This window comes from Macrobrachium rosenbergii, chromosome 21 (assembly GCF_040412425.1).
Source record: "Macrobrachium rosenbergii isolate ZJJX-2024 chromosome 21, ASM4041242v1, whole genome shotgun sequence".
Classification (NCBI taxonomy): Eukaryota; Metazoa; Arthropoda; class Malacostraca; order Decapoda; family Palaemonidae; genus Macrobrachium; species Macrobrachium rosenbergii.
The window spans coordinates 35,709,550-35,727,922 of NC_089761.1; the positions used below are offsets into that span (position 1 = coordinate 35,709,550).

The 18,373-nt window shown below is 36.1% G+C and overlaps 1 protein-coding gene across 1 annotated transcript; it reads left to right on the forward strand.

Annotated features, from left to right (window-relative positions):
- Positions 1–12,492: 12,492 nt before the first annotated feature.
- On the forward strand, positions 12,493–17,012 carry LOC136849932 (peroxiredoxin 2-like). Its single transcript, XM_067123455.1, has 5 exons — positions 12,493–13,180; positions 14,193–14,473; positions 14,735–14,897; positions 15,817–15,907; positions 16,729–17,012. The coding sequence occupies exons 1-5, from the start codon at positions 12,650–12,652 to the stop codon at positions 16,812–16,814; spliced, it is 1,152 nt and encodes a 383-aa protein (XP_066979556.1). The 5' UTR covers positions 12,493–12,649; the 3' UTR covers positions 16,815–17,012.
- The last annotated feature ends 1,361 nt before the right edge of the window (positions 17,013–18,373 follow it).

Below are 18,373 nucleotides of genomic sequence, written 5' to 3' on the forward strand. Positions count from 1 at the left end.
GGCATCGCTAACCATACATGGGTAGCAAATTCACAATATGATCCTAGAATTATCTGCACTTTTTAAAACTCAGAGTGACGTACTGTGTGGCATATTGAACTTGTATTTGTCAGTAACAGAATAAATCAGCAGAGACAAGACAATAAAACAAGTTAACCAGTTCAATTACAATAAAACAAGTTAATATAGTTTAACTAATATTATATATATATATATATATATATATATATATATATATATATATATATATATATATATATATATATATATATATATATATATATATTTAATGGAGCAGTTGTGCAAAAACGTAATTTCCACTACAAATAAAACCAAATAACACACTTGTATCTTCTAACATAAAAAATAGCATTTGTAAAAATAAAAAAAATATATAAAAATTGCTTGAAAAATACTTGAATATGTGCACAAAATTAACAGATAAATTCACAACTTAAGTAAGGGTTCAAAAATTAAAAATGAACAATCATATTCGAAAACTATGCACGAAAGTGGTAGGTGAGAAGATGAACCCTAACCTAAAATATACTAGCGTAGGCCTACTGAAGGGATTTACTTTCCATCTCTTATTCTTTTATAATAAGTTCAAGACACTGACTAGCACTGCTTTGTTGTTGAAACTTATAACTGCAAGTCCACTCAGTCTATCCTGTGTCATGGTAGATCTCAAGTAGGTCTTAATCAGTTTGAGCTTAGAAAAACTTCTTTCTGCTGAGGCAACTGTTACAGGAAGCGTGCAGGCTATCCTGAGAGATATCCAAAGATCTGGGTACAACTCACAAATGTCATTTTGAGAGAGCTAAGTAAGAAGCTCAAATGCCGTCATCTTTGGTTGTGGGAGTTTTGTAAGACTCTCCATCTCTATAGTCAATGCACTGCCATCAACATCTGACTCATCATACATTTATCCAATAACTGGATAATTTTTTCTTTATTTTTTACTTATTTTGTATTTTATTTATTTATTTTTTGCTTTTCTCATTTTAATCAATTTAATATTTTCTAAGCATTTTTTTGGGGGCCCTGATGGCGTGGGGTTCCCTAGCAGCCGGCTTAGTTCGCTTATGCCTTGGGCCGGCTCTGCTCCGAAATTTTAGAATATATCCCCTTACCAGTGGTTCTTAAGCTTTTTATTACCACGCCCCCTTCTAAGAACTGGTCTTTCCCTCCACCCCCCTCCCTTGTATCTATGGGCAAAATTCCCTCCCAGATTTAAAGAAAAATAAAAAAAAGAGAAAGAGAAGTGGTTTCGAGGGATAGGGAGGGAGGTGAATAATTACAAAACATGTTAAGCCCAACGAGTCTAACCTGAGTAGTAGACTATAGGAAACAAACGTTATAAGGCGATATTTTGCATTTTTTTATAAACTTTTGAATATTCCCTAGGTGTGGTAAGGTACGAACGGAAGCAGGGGTGACTGGTATGGACCTCGGGCCTCTGTACAGCTAAAAGAGACGTAGAGTTTTAACAAAATCCTAAAAATTGCGACAGACATCTTGATAATCTAAATGAGTTAAGCGCTTGCTGCAACTGTAGAGTTGTACTCGGTTGTGCTATTGACCCAGACAATACCTCACTATTGCGAAAGTCCCAGATTATTAACGAAAAGACTCATGAATAACGACAATCACCGAATGATAGGAGTAAAACAAAAGAACAGGATGATAACGCTAATGTTTAGGAAATGTCGAAAGAACGGAAGTCACTGAAAGAGTAGGAAAACGTTCTGTGCTTTGTGGGGTTGGGTCTAATTTCGCGATATGTATGAGTCTTCATTTTTTTCGCTGAGTAAGCAGATATCTTTCTTTCTTTTTTGTTTATTTTATTTTTTTATTTTATGAATATACGCACACGTGGAATAAACCACAGTAAACCAATTTTAAGCAAACGTTGCTAAAGTCATAAGTTATAAGTACCATAAGCCAAAATACTCAATATATATATATATATATATATATATATATATATATATATATATATATATATATATTGTGAGTACGCGGTTTTTTCCATGAACATAATCAAAAGTTATATGATAATATTTCAAAGAAAGCACGACACCATAGGCCTAATATGGTAAGCCATCTGAAGCCTCTCCGGTTAGGTCTAGATTCCCGATAAGTGTAGGTGTGTAATAATTCACTGACTAGGTGTTTGTGCGCATGAGAATAACCGGTTTAAAATATTCATATATAACATTACGAACATGTAAGGCCAGGAAACCAATAAAGCGATAGAATAAAAACATTAGGCAACACGCAGAAACTTAAAAAACAAGTAGTCACAGGAAACAACGAAGAAACTGGTAATATTATCGGTACTAACATCCTCATTTCTACGTATATATATATATATATATATATATATATATATATATATATATATATATATATATATATATATATATATATATATATATATATATATATATATATACATACGTACTCTGCCTCTCCGCCTACAGAGTGACCGAATCCATGCCAAAGCCATGGATTTTCATTCAGACACATCATCACAAATCCAGTTGGTTCCAGAAACTCCGCCGTAATCCGGCGTCTTCTCTTTACCAATTCTGCTCTCCCAGGGTCTTTGCAGGACAGGAATAGAAAAAGTACGAACTGGACTTGTTAGGTAACAGACTGCCGCCCAGACAGACCTTTTGGCGCAACGAGAACCGGATTTTTGTTTTAAAATGATTATGAGCTGAATCGATTAATTCTCCTACGAATTGCGAAGTTCATCTGATTTCAAGAAACTACGTGTTGAGCTTCTTATTCCTTTGGTGTATGTACACCCACTCCCTACTCCCTACACACACATACACACGTATATATACACATATGAGAGAGAGAGAGAGAGAGAGAGAGAGAGAGAGAGTGCATATACCTGTAGTATCTGTTAGACCATCCGCACTTACATAAGGTTTATAGACTGACAGGTGGATAAATAAACAACTATAAAACACACACACACACACACACACACACACACACACACACACACATATATATATATATATATATATATATATATATATATATATATATATATATATATATATATATATATAGTCTTGGCTAGACCATTGGTCTAGTATAGACTTACGTGGGCGGACATTGCCTAAATATACATCGGTAAGTGGCCCATACTTCGGTCATTCTCCCGCTAACGAGTATTTAAAAGTGTATTATCGTGACGTCAATAATTACGCAACCGCAGAGATATAATATATTAATAATAATCGTCTTGTATATCAAATAACTATAAATAAATAAAAAAAACAATAAACACGGTTCTTCTTCCCAGATGGTTCGAGGTTGACCTCGAGTCTCGAAGATGGATCGATGCTCACCTCCTACGTTTCATGACTATTTGATGGCGCAAGGTGATTTTCCCGAGGTTTACCTATCTATCTATATATATATAAAATCCCGCAGTCTAGTGAGGGAACAATCTATTTCGTCCCTAACCCCTCCGGTGGCGCATACCTTTGTATGCACTGTTCATGGAGATCAATGAGAGAGAGAGAGAGAGAGAGAGAGAGAGAGAGAGAGAGAGAGAGAGAGAGAGAGAGAGAGAGAGAGAGAGAGAGCCTTGACTCATCCAGTCACGCCATCGCGGCTGAGACGCTTAGTTAGAACTACTTCTTGAGAAGGGTGCTATAATTCAATCGGCTCCTGAATAGTTAATAAGGAATGATTTCATTGACACAAATCTGGAGGACGAATGCGGTCATTTTCAAAAGCTAAACAAAACTAAACACAAAAAGGAAAAAAAGTTCAGTAATAGGAGTTTGGTTTAGAACCGCCCTAATCACGTAAAACAAAGCAATAAAACAAAGGGGGGTAAACAATGATCACACGACTTATGCCTTTGATAGGAAAATGGTTGTTTTTGTTTGGTAGCAAAATGGTTGCATGTAACGGTTTGCTGGCATCGTTCACATCAACGTTACCTTTTAAGGTTTTGATTTCATCTACAGTCAAAGTTTTTCGTTTTTTTCTATCTGAGGATATAATTTCCCCTCATACAACGAATTAAATTGTCTTCTCTATATAATTTATAAAACAGTCTTTGATAAAGACATTTATAGGTAATATTTTTCTCATCAATTTGGGGGATTTTATTTAAAATAATATCTTTCTGTGTCCGTGTCTGTCTTAATGAGAGAGCACACATATTACGTGTGCGCGTGTGTGTGTGAGTGCGTTCATGAGAGTCAGTGCAACTCCATATCATCAGACACGGAAGTGGCTTATGGCTTTAATGAGAGGTTGGTTTAGCTTCTTCTAGAACATCTGCCATCTCTAAACGGGGTCTTTGTCATGAGTTTTTGAAAGGCTGCCTTGTGGCGTCCACAATAATCATAAGCATAATATTCCAGTTCTGACTATACATGATACAGTATGCAGATACAATACTCAGTACAAAAATACAACGAATTGTCCCGAGAACTAAAAAAGATGAAATGAGGTAACTAATATGTAAACCGCTAAGAAAAATTAACTGTCTGAAAAATTACAGACTGGAACTGACATACTGATGAGCCAGTTAGACCATGATGATGATAATGATACCACAATGGCAGGTTAGCCGAAAAAAAAAGGTTATGTTAACCTATACAAAACTCTACAAAAGCACAGTAACTCGAAAAGTTTGCCTAAGAAATTTTGTAGTGGGGTGAAAACGCCGAATAAAACAATAGGCCTATAAGCTTTCTCTTGGCATTTTCATGCTAGTAACTCTTCAAGAAACACGAATTACGAATCACAAAAGAAAGTAGAACAATGATGACGATATTCATTGACAATAAAGATTCACTTTGATAAAACCATTTTGATGGCGTAATTTGTATCCATCACAACTTTTTCAATGATGTTTCAGTCTCATAATTCAAACCAAGGTCTGCCCTTTTAATATTCTCATCGTACATGCTATTATCCCGAGGACAAAGCTGAGTGTCATTACAAGCACGAGGTTAAAAATCTACAATTTGCTCTAATTTAGGTCAGCAAAGCCCCATTTTGCTAAATAGGTCGATGGAATTCCAATATCGCATTACTGCACTAATAAAAGGGTGTGCAAATGGGAAAAACGATTTTCTACAAACGTTTAGTTTGTAATAAGCCAAGATGAGATGTATTTCCTCCTCAATACGTTTTAACGATCTCGTAAGAATAACCAGTTTTGTGTCAGATATTACTTAAACCTGTTTTTTCGTTATTGTACATAGACGGCATACCAACTGAAGCCTGAATATAAGTCTAGCCCCGCTGTATCATATATTTTCCTTTTGCTGAGGGTGAATTTACAGACTGATTATATAGCCGTTTGACATCTTTCATGTTGCTCATAAACAGGTCGGCATTACGGCTTAGTAGCTATCTATGCTCTGGTCACAGACATACGGACCAAAGCCTATATATATAATGTTTATATATATATATATATATATATATATAATATATATATATATATATATATATACATATATATATAATGTTTCGCATCCAGCCGTTTGAATTCTTATCGGAAGATGTTAAGAAACCGTATTTACGTAGAGCTGGCTCCCTCTCTCTCTCTCTCTGTGAGCTACCTATTGATTACTAAGCTAATCTGCAGACATCATTTATAGCTGACTCACGATTACGAGGAGTGAAATTCCCGACCTGTAAACTAATTAAGGACAGACTCAATGAAATACGTCGAAAAATTTAACCTAATTCAGTCTGCAAGGCCAGACACTGTTTGCCTTCGTTCTATGCGTAATTTTCCTGCTTGCTATTGACAAAAGAAAGTAAAAGAGGGTATCATTAACGCGAAACCCCTTTGCCAAGGTTCCTTTGAGTTATCGAGGTCAGGAACATAAAGACGCGCTTGCAAAATAAAGTAATGCTTTGAAATTGCATGCTCGTCCTTGTCGTTAACGAACGCCCCCCTCTTTTTTCATACACGCGCGCACACGCACGATCAATCACCAACATGCGAAAGTTTAGAATTTTGTTGTGCTTATATGCAGTTACATAAATGGATCCGGATTACAAGTATTACGAAACAGGGTCAAATCCTGAGTACAATTTTTCTTTTGTAATGTAATCTCTTATGTGTAAGCATTGGCATGAATGAACAGCATTACTTCATAAGCCTCATTGTACTGGAGTATGAAGTGTTAGCTTATAGGCCTAAGTATACGTGATTATGAATATGAACTGACAAGCTTTACTATACATGGGTACGGACACTATTAGTCCTTAGGCATATGTATATATAAGCATAAATCGGCCCACAGGAAAAAGTATAAGCAAGTATGAAAAACATTAATTCTTAGATCTAAGTATGTAAAAGTATGGGAGTGTTAAATTTAGCTGTTCTGGTCAGGCCATAGACCCCAGTACGAGTTTTTTTTTAAACAGATAACCCACAGTAGGCTACAATGATGAGGTTCGGGATACGATAAAAATGATAATGACAGTCATAATAATGATAACAATGTAATTCACATGATGGCAACACTGATAACGTAACTGATATCTGTTAAACCGTTTCAAGAATGAGATCTTATTAATCGTAAACTATTGGGTATATATATATATATATATATATATATATATATATATATATATATATATATATATATATATATATATATATATATGTGTGTGTGTGTGTGTGTGTGTGTGTGTGTGTGTGTGAAACAGTATCCACGAACATACCTGAAATATTTTCTTTCCTAGTTGTGTACGAAATTTCCCGCCCAGGTAACTGGAATGTGGCCGGGCTGTTTTTCCGAACAATGCCCAAGGGGATTCACCAGCTGTTTGTGCCCTGCTGGTGCCCAAAGTTACCTGAAGTGTGGGACAGAGTACGACAACTTATACTTCACAATTATATATAACGCGAGACAATTTAATTTAGTTACAACGTGTTAGTACTATGCAAGTGGGGCAATTTAGTGTATTTTATATTTATCTGTCCATTACGATGGAAATTGTCTTGAGAAATATTGTCGATCACAAATATAACTATCTACAATTTAATAGCAAAATATATAAAATAGCAAGAAAATATATATAATTGTAAGCAACTGGAGAATATTCCTTCAAAATCATTTCCGGAAATACTTTGTGCGAATTGCGTACGTCATTCGACTCATTTCCCACCGCGGAAAATTACGCATGACGTTGCCAGATAATGTTTTACTTTAGCTCGGGAAATTAAACGAAAATAAAGACTTTAAAAAAACGGTAATGCGCATTGCGAAAACACCTTTATGTTCCCAAAACGCGAATGGCATTGAATCTGCGGACATCATTGATTCATCTCCAAGACCCCCCAAAAAAAAAATATGAATAAACGGTTTGAGCTTTTCGAAGCAGTTGGCAAACTGCGTCAATATCTAGTAGACATACGGAGGAGAAATGAGACTGAAGTGATCATAATGATTTTTGAGGCTGTGGTAAGTGAGATGATACACACGAATGACTTATAAATTACTATTTTACTTGTTAGAGAGGAATGTTGACAACATGGAGGTTTCGAACACATTCCGACGCTATGGTTCGTGCGTCAGTGATCGAACCCAGCGGGTATACTTCGGAGCTGCTAAAGAAAACGCACCAGTTCTTCGGACTGAGCCGTTGCAACAGCACGTCTTTCCGCGTCGGTGGTGAGTGCGCAAAAAATCTTTACAGCATAATTATAGTTTAATTTTATCTCAAAGTTTATAGGCGTTTAAGCCTACAATTACTCGATGTTTTATAAATCGTTATATTTATCGTAGTTTGTTGTATTGACGTTGCTTTAGTTTTCGTTTCCAATAAATTGGCATCACGAGCCCCGGGCAGAGTTGCCATGTGTGGCTTTAATGACGCGTCTTATAGTGCCGGCATCGTGCCTCGCATTTTATGGCTTCCCCTTTCAAATGTTTGTTGACATATTATTTACTCTAACTCAAAATACTCTCGTTATTGTAAAAATTCGCGTCCAGTTTGTCGTGCCCCCTCAAATTCGCGAGGGTCGTCGAGAATGGCTTTCGTAACCCATACAATTCCGGGGCAGGAGGAAGGGAGCGGTTGTCCTGCTAATATGGACGAGTTGTCATGTAGGCTTTATTTCGGTTATTTTTTTCCGTGGTAATTGTTAATTTTTAGTGTAATTTTGTGTATGTCATTAACGACGGTCTTTGTAATTGATTCTTGTATGGGACTTGTATGGAAGGAGTTACTGACTTAACTTATGTTCTCTCCGTGAAGGACAAAATAGGCTTCCATTTATTAAATCTGTGGCTCTCTCTCACTCTCTTTCTCTCGCCCGGCGTAGGATTCATCATCCTTTACGCGAGCTTTGATCCTTCTCGAAGGAAGCAGGAGGGTCCTTCTCCCTCCTCCTCTCCTCCCTTTCCCCCTCCCTCCTTCCTCGATCCTGTTGTCGAGCTGGTTGGAGGGACAAAGGTTCCTCCCCCCTTCCCCTGTTACCTGGTGGACATGGCCTCGGCTCAAACCCCCACCCTCCTCCTCCTCCTCCTCCTCCTCCTCCTCCTCCTCCCCCAAGGGCACCTGCTCTTGATTGGCTAGATGTAAATTCAAGGTCGGCTGTTGTTAACCCGGCATCTTACGCCATAGGCCTAGCGGCTTATAGAAGTTGCTTTGGAATGTCAAGTTAATTTGGAAATAAACAATAAATACTGTCAATGTAAACATCTTGGGCATTTTTAAAGTTGTAGGGCTTCTTGCCAAGAGACGCGTCTGCTTTCGTAAGGCAAGCTTCGGCAATAGCACGTAAGCTTTAGTTCGGTTTGGAAGCTTCAGTTTAGCTTTTAGGCTTAGACGATGTAGGCCTATTGTGCGAGCAGTCCTTTTACAGGGACTGTTTTCTTAAAATAAAACTGATTTTAGCTTCTTGTTAGTATTCAGTTAACGTTTGCTATGAATCAAATTTCTTCAGTTTTTTAAATGAATAATATTTGGGTGCTTTGCTGAATGAAATTTACAGTGATTTATAATATTTCTCCACCATGAAAAGAACACACACACACACACACACACACACATATATATATATATATATATATATATATATATATATATATATATATATATAAAAACATACAGAAAGCAGCAGAGAATGGACCTTTTCCAAGCGTACGCTTTACAGCATATGAATCTTCATTTATTCACCTCTCGAAATTCTCCACTCCAATAATCTTATGACGTCAAATGACGTGCAAATTTGAATCCTTGAGATTCTGATGACGTCATCTGGAGACATTCGAAGGGAAGCTAACCATAAATATACGGATACTAGGTATAGACTCATTAGGATGACAGCAGAGTTACAGACCGGTTTAACTCTCGGTAAAAGTACGGACTGTTCAGAGATATATAATGATGGTAAAAGTAAGGCCTTCAGAGATAGTTGTCATTAATAGTTCCAAACGGAGAACAAATTTTCACCCCTTTTTTCCTCATATTTTATATGCAATTGTGGGCCTAAATGGTGCATAATTTATATACATATAGATGATTATATATATATATATATATATATATATATATATATATATATATATATATCAGCACACAGTCACGTGTTTAACAGAAATAAATTTCTGACTCACATCAGGATTGAACCCAGGTGTTTCAATGGTATATATATGTAAATATATTTGTATATGTGTATGTGTTTATTTATATGTATGTATGTATATATGTGCATGTATATGTAAACAGTATATATATACATATATATATATATATACATATATATATATATATATATATATATATATAAATATATATACATACATACATATATATATATATATATATATACATACATACATGTATATATATTTATATATATTTTATATCATTTATATATATATATATATATATATATATACTGTATATATAAATTATATACACATAATATAGTACATGGATAAAAATTATTTATACCATTTAGGAAAAATTCTGTTTTGTGGGTAGATCCATTTTAATAATTATTTCTGAGCAGTCCCTACTGAACCAATCTCTAACACTCAGGTGCTTGATTGGGCTACCTGATGTCATTATATTTATGGATAGTTTTTCTTTCAGAGTGTATTCAGGTGATGTCATTTGTGTCGAAAGAATCTTCTGGGTTTTTGTGTGTCATTTGATGTCATAAGATTACGGGAAAAGGGAGAAGAAATAAGGTGCATGTGCTGTGAAGCATAGGCCTAGGGTAGGCCTAGTTGCATCCCTACATTCTCTACTCTAATAGATTAATATATTTGTTAAAAAACCAATTAAAGAAAAATATGAATAAAGCACTATATTTTTGCCAATACACGCAGCGATATTGTACAGTGGCTTATTCAAATTTCTGTTCTGGATTTGTGCCTGTAGACATGCTGGTACAGTTAGGTGTAGGTTGTGGCATAAGCACAGTTAGGTTAGTTAAGGAAATTAACTGTAGTTTTATTACTTATATGACAAGTTTAGAATTTATGGATTTATCACTTAACAAATTAAAGCTTTGATAGGTGAATATTGAACCCAGTGTAACAATATATAAATACCCTTGAGTATTGGTTGGCTGGAAATACTTGCTGGCATGATGGCATGGCTTGCTGTGAGTCTTCCATTTCATTTTGGGATCTATCACTTTTTGATAACTATCTACATTATCATTCACATTGGATATGGTCAGGGAAAGATTAGGAACTTAGTGTTCTGGCAAATCCATTAAAAAATAATACATATTTGGTTGGAGCATTTTCACTCTTTCTCACTTTGAAGTGACAAGTGTAATGCTCAACCACGCTTGGTTCCAGTTGATCTGTATGAAGCCTATTAGCCTGACTGACTTCTGGAAGTTAAGAAATTTTCATGAAAATTGTAAATGGTTCGGAAGTTGTTGTATGAACTGATACTGAAGCAATTACCCGTTGAGGTTAACACTTTGAATTGCTCTAGAAGATTAATGTGTTTTTAATGATGTACTTTATTGAGACCACTAAGTTGCACTTCAGTACTCAAAGTGATGTTCTGGAGGGTATGATAATGAGATGGTTAACCTGAGCAAGGTCAGACTATTGGATATTGCATAGCCAACTACAGTTGAAGAATGCATTCATATAAAAAAAATTGAGCCCATTGTTTGAGATCAGCCACATACACTGGTACAACGAACATACTCACAGACAATGCGAAATAAGTGAGCATTGTTCTGGTGATTTAGTAAGAGGATTAGAAGAAATTGGAGTGCAGTAATAACATGTTTGGCAGAGAATACTAGATTACTGCATGTGAAGGAACTGTTTTGTGTCTTGCTGGGGTTTAGACTGTCAGGTGAAACTTAAGGACTTCTATGGACAGTTGGTGAAAGGAATATCAATTGTTTTCACCAGATTACAGCTAATATATTCTTTTTAACACTGTATATTAAAATCAACAATTATGGGTAGTGCTTTTTTTTTATTTGGTCATTGCAGTGTTTGCAGATGTGGTAATATACGCAGCTTGTGCAATCAGTATTCGTTTGCTATATTCCAGTTGTATGTAGTTTACTTAAAAGGAATTTGTATTGTAAGGCCTCCTATTAACAAGTTTTATTCCTCTGTAGACCCCTGACAGATGGTGAGAAAAAGCTTGTTGGAGATGTTAGATAGCCAAAACAGCAGCACAATTGCGTGGCTGGTTACTTTCACACCACCAGACCCAAATTCTACCTCAAACTATGTTTGGACTGTGAAGGAGTTGAAGCCTAAAGTAGTTACTTGTGCAGATATTTCAAGATGAAGCACTTAAATGTTGTGTAGGGTAACTGCAACAAACCACTTTAGCACAGTACGGAAATACTTCATGCATGTCTTTTGTGTAGTCTAGTCGTTTTCAAATGTTTCACCAGTGCACATTGAGCACAGTCTGGTTATTTGTCCAAAACATTTTTATTAATCTCTCTCTCTCTCTCTCTCTCTCTCTCTCTCTCTCTCTCTCTCTCTCTCTCTCTCTCTCTCTCTCTCTCTCTCTCTCTCTCTCTCTCTCTCTCTCTCTCTGTCAAAGGCACTTAAGATGTACAGCACTTAATTGAGGAAACCTTTTGTTAGCCTTAAAATACTTTAGCATTCTAATAATGTGTCAGGGATGTAGGGGATTAAATCCGTTATCGTGTCGAACACGTGTGGAAATCCGTCTTTGCTTATCAGAATTAATTTCTATGGAATTCAGGTCAAAGGCTTAGGTTTTTCAATCCTTATATTAGGAGAATTTTTCAAATCATGTTGCAAAAATGATATAATTTAATTGAAATGAAGCTTGGATTGTGTGTGGACAATTTTGGGCAGTCATGTAGTGTGCAGTAATTGTCTTTTATCATGGAGAGAATCCTTGAATACTACTGTACTGCTTGGTTATGTGGAGGTATAAACAAATCGGTAGATTATAGTATCTTATCAACACAAGTGGTAATGTAGGTGATAAATCCTAGTGGACAGAATCACGTTCGTTTTTAGGAGCTACATTACACGGTGTTAAACTGTCAGATTGGAAACCGTGGCATTTTTTGGTTACTCTCGTTTAAAGATATGGTGAAAAGTAGATGTGTTGGAATACAGCCTCTTAATGTTATTGATTATCGTTAAACATGCTCTGCTGCTGTGGCAAGCAATCTAAGAAAAAGGTTAAGGGGGAGAAGGCAGACTCCCACACCAATGGTGCATTTGTGCAAGATGAGGGCTTTAAAGGTGATGAAAAAACTGAGGGAGCCACTGCGATTTCTTCAGTGGCCGAGAAGACTGGAATGGGTGACAGTGTAATGGGAAAGGGAACCACGGTTGATCCTGTAAGGGGGAGAGCAATTTCGGTTGATCAGCCAAAAAGCATTTTGCAAAGTCGCAATTCAGCTGACAGGCAAAAGAGGAGAGAGAGTGCGAGGACGAGGAGTGTTTCTTTCACGTTGCCCTCGGAGGATGTGCCTACATTGAGCAGAGAGCAGTTGGATGCTATGTTTGAGGAAGTGGATAAAATAGAGGAGGCGGAGGAAGAAGAATTGAGAAGGAAGGAAATGTCAGTTGAGATTCCAAAACGTAGCGGTGTAGTAGCAGGTTTGAAAGACAGCTGTGGGGAATTTAACGTGTTAGATGATTTTAGTGACTCAGATGATAATACTACTTTGGTAGGTTTCCTGGATTCTTTTGTCTTAAAATTTTAAGTTGTTTGGAACTGTATGTATTCATATTTTTCCACATTATGCCTGAACAGTATTTCTGTATGTTGATGTATTGCTTATCGTACCCTGAGATACTGATCTGTAGTCTACTGTAGGTTACAACTCCAAAGAAAAGAAACAAACCTTTACAGTTACTTTTCTCAGCCCAGACCATATCAGAGATGTTTAAAACATCACCCTCATTACCTTGGGGACCCTCGTATCAGCCCTAATTTTTTGTTGCCATACAGTGTATGAACACATCAAGAGAGGGGAAACTATTTTAAAACTACATACTGTATTCAGGAAGCATGAATTACATGTATCTTGGACTTTAAGAGGAGAACATAGCGTTGCCATTCAGGCAATCTAATCTTTTTACTGGAATCTGTGCCAAGTCAATGAAGACTTACTCCTGAGAATATTGAATGCTTTAGTGCTTGAAAGGTTGGAAGACCAGTTCTTGTGTAGCCTGTAATGCACTTGATTAAACAGTGTAATGTGCAGTATACCAGCATGTATCTCGACACTGGGTTGTTTATGCAATAAGTAAATTTTCGTTTTTGATTTCGTGCATAATGTAACCTGCAGTTATTGCCAACTTATATACACTTACTGGCATGTCAGTTTATTTGGCTTTGCAAATGATCATAAAGGAAATTATTCTTTTCCCATTTTGTCTAGGATAAGTTATTCATAATCCTCACTTTAGTAGAGTTAGTCTCAGTTGAAGGATAGAATCTTTACATGGTTGATTTATTTGCATTAGTTAGTTTTAAAGATATTGTATACATTGCTTGACATAAACATTGAATACATGCTTTGAATTGGTAGATTTTGGAATGCTGTACTATGATTATTTTTCTTACTCGAGTCAATTTCAGAAGGAAAATTGTACAAAAATGATTTTTCTCATGCAACAGACTTAAACAATTTGACAGCAAACCACAGTCCACTTAAAATTTTGTTTTTATTTCAGAAAGAAGGCAACCACAAATCCAAAATGAGCAACCAAGTACCACAGCTTACCAAGCCTGCCCCAGTTTTCAAGGGAACAGCTGTTGTTGACGGCCAGTTTCAGGAGATCTCACTAGCCGATTACCAGGGGAAGTATGTTGTCTTCTTCTTCTACCCCTTGGACTTCACCTTTGTCTGTCCCACAGAGATCATTGCTTTCTCAGACAGAGTACAAGAGTTCCGAGATATTAACTGCGAAGTCATTGCTTGTTCAACAGACTCTCACTTCTCTCATCTTGCTTGGTAAGTTCAGTGTGCTGGTGAAAAGTTCAATTTTGTATATATACAGTTATATTTTGTTTATATATATGTTGTTGGTCCAAAATATGATGTGGAAAAGATGTTAGTTTCATTCTGGCTTGTTAGAGACCAGTAACAGGTTGTCAGAATGTCTGTCTTCACCAACCTTATGAGCAGAAAACCAGAGACTTTGGTTTATGTTACTCTGAAGAAATTTACCAATTTCCCAGTGACCAAAATATAAGTCAGTGTCCTCCTTTTCAGGATCAATACCCCACGCAAGGAAGGCGGTTTGGGAGATATGAATATTCCTTTGTTGGCTGACAAATCCATGGAGATTGCAAAGAGCTATGGTGTCCTTAAAGAAGAGGATGGTATTGCCTTCAGGGGCCTTTTCATCATCGATGACAAGGGAAATCTTAGACAGGTAAGTTTCTTCATCCCAGATAAAATTTTAGTTCGATTATCTCTCCCAGGTTTGGATGAATGTTCAAGGAGACATTGTGGGAATTATAAATTCTCAGCAAGACCTCTACCCCGATAGGTTTGAGCGTAGCTCATTCTTTACACTGTACACACACATCTGAGATTCCGGTTTTGCTAATAATTCTTAAGTGTTGACGTTAGCGGAAGTAGTTAAACCTGAATCGATGAAGTAAACATTACGGGGGAAGTTGTTGATTTAATGCTAATGGGATGTATGCTGCACTGGAGTTGCTGTTCAATTTTGTATCCTTGGAAGGTATGGAACTTCCACACACATCACAAGAGTAAGTAATTTTACCACTGAAATTCCTACTTTGTTAAATTGGTTTTATTGTAACCCAAAATCTTCAATACTACTAAACGTCAAGAGCTTTTGTGATGGCAATTTTAAAGGAATACAATATTATTGATTCATATCTGTATGAATTTTAAACAGTGGGTGTTCAATACTTTGGTAATATTTGAGGTATCTTGATTGTATTCTAGTGAGGTTGATTGTGTGTGCAGTCTTGTAATATTCTTTCAGTGGGCGTTTGCATTGACTGTAAAGTTTTGGTCCATTGCAGTCTTGATTTGCTTTACACCTGATGAAATTTATTGAAGTATGTACTTGAAGTGTTTGGTAACCTTTGGACTTTTAATTTAGGGGGTAATGTTATAAATAGTACAGTGCATATTCAGTCATAATGTGTAATTTTGCCAGTGGAGAATTTGGCAGAAGAATGCTGACATTGATGTTCAAAATGAGAAAAGATTGATACTAGATTGCCTTTTTTAGGAAACTGGTTCTAAGCTACAATCCTTCATGGCTAGTCTTTTTTTTTATGTTTTTGTTTCATGATGCCATTTGTGTATTTCAGGTCACAATCAATGATCTTCCAGTTGGCAGGGATGTTGACGAAACCCTTAGATTAGTTCAGGCTTTCCAGTTTACTGATGAACATGGTGAAGGTAAGTTTTTGTTACTTGTCATTGCATTTTGAGAGGTACAATGAAAATATGTCTTTTCATGAGATTTTCTTTTGAAATTTCAAAAAAGAATTACAATCATTTACTGTAAATCTTTCAGTATATTTGGTCACATAGTTTGAGCCATTCAGTTTGTTGGAAACTGCTTCCTTAGCTAATGTGGTTGTAAAACTTGGACTCTTTAGGAAGCTTAAGCTTAGACATGTGATGTATGTGTTTTGAAGTTTGGACAAATAAACCATGAATAATTTGTTGCAATGTTCAAATGTTAATATTCACTGTGGGTCATTGCAGATTTTTCTTTTGATTGCAAAATGTCATCTGCTTTCAAACAATGTTGAAATGGTTAATCATTTTGCAAATCCTTAAATATTGAAAGGATCATATCGAGACATTTTGTAAAGCCTTATATTGATGAGGATCGTATTGAGACAGTGTTGTTTTAATTGGAAACCTTCAGCATTTCTTGTTATATAAATCATCAGGTTTTAAAAGACAGAAAATGATTTGTATTTATAGCCAAGAACAAGCCCTTTATACAAGTTTGCCATAAGTGAATTTTGACTAATGTATTATATAAAATGCTAGTGACATTTTGTGGAAAAATGTTGACATGGGAGAGTGGACTATGCTAGTAGGATAGTCTTGAGTTTGGCAGAGTTTCTCTTGGAATTTTGTAGCCCATCATAATCAGTGACTGCTCAGGTGTGGCGATGTGGGCTGGTATGTTTGATAGTGATGTTAATGGGGAAAATTATGTGATAACTGTTTACTGTGATTAATATTTTCCTTTTTCTCTCCAGTTTGCCCAGCTGGCTGGAGGCCCGGTGGCAAAACCATGAAAGCTGATCCTTCTGGCAGCAAAGAATATTTCCAGTCTGAGAACTAATTTGGTTTCTTTGTTCATTGTGACTGAGAGGGGCTGTTTAGGATGTTGATGTATCACTACGTAAAGAAAGAACCATTAGTTTTGTTTAATGTTAAGGTAGAAATTGTGTCCTTTGTTTCATATTTTTTCACTTCATTAACATTATACCTCATGTAAGTCTGTTGCCAGTATTATTAATCAAAATAAAAGTAAATCAGATTTGTAGCTCTTTGGAATCCTATTCTCAGCTGTACTCTGAAGTTATTTCCAAAATCCTGAATGGTTTACATTTTGCTTGATATGCATGTATGGAAGTCTTGTTTTGGATTGGGTTATTTACGGTGTTGAGAGAGAATTTTACTGTGGTTGCATGTGAGTGTAAAATGAATCAGCTGGTGAAAGTCCAACAAAGTGGGGAGGGAACTGTATGGACCCATTGGGAAAACTTATTTCATTTGTAGTTTGTGGAATGGCGATGATGACCATCTTGAGATTTTAGGACTAAGATTAGTGTAAAATGGATCCCACTAAAGCCATTCGGAGTAAATCACAATACAGTATATGATATGAGAACAGGAGCTGAAAGTGAAGAAATGTTAAGTAATCACCGACTGAAACTGTTAGGTTAGATTTGTTAATAGCAGTTTTAACTTAGATGCTTTATCGGCATCCTCATGTCCCTTTATGCCCACATGGGTAAGGATCCCACAAATCTGTTTTACATGAACTTTATCTAATTTGGGGAATGTAAACTTATTTATCTCTGCTCTACATAAGAACTTTTAGACACTGAAGGGCTTCAATAGCACTTTGAGTCAATTTCTGTGGTGACATATTCTTAATAATCTTCAGCACTGAATCTACTACACACAGTTCTGCTGTGAACATGAAAGCATTGTTTTTACACAATTTTTTTTCTTAGGTGAGATTGTACTGAATCCTAAACCTAAACCTGTCAGACTTGGAATCATCAGCATATATTGCAAAGTGTGGACCTTGGCGTCTTGGGAATATTATGAATACTGGCAAGTGAACAGGAATAATATTGTTATGGCATGTGTATAGAGAATTAAGTGTCTCTGTTTCATGCCTTCTGAATATCGAGGAACATCTGTTATTTGTTTTCTATGAAAGTCTGAGCTTATGTGGTCATCTAAAATGCTGTGTCTTGAAATACAAACTGGGACAGAATTATAATTTTGGTCTTTAGCAAACATTGTACCATGTTCTAGTCCGGCACTGACCATGTTTTCAAGAACTTTCGTTAAGCACTGGTTGAGGAGATAGAAGTCTCTCGTTATTAGCTTTGCCTGTATCATTTTTAGGTTTACCTACAGGAATTCTTATGGCAATAGCTAAATCTTTATGAAATGTTAACCAAAGGCTGGAAAATGCATTAAGGTGTTTGTTAATTTCAAAAAGCATGCTCAAACACACTATAGTGAACTTTTTTTTATGTCCACTACTGATTCAAAATTTAACATGACTAACGCTTAAACATTTTTCATTGCATGGAAGTTCTTGTCCACGCTACTGATGCTATTGTTTCAAAATGCCTTGCAAGAATATTAGCACTTTCA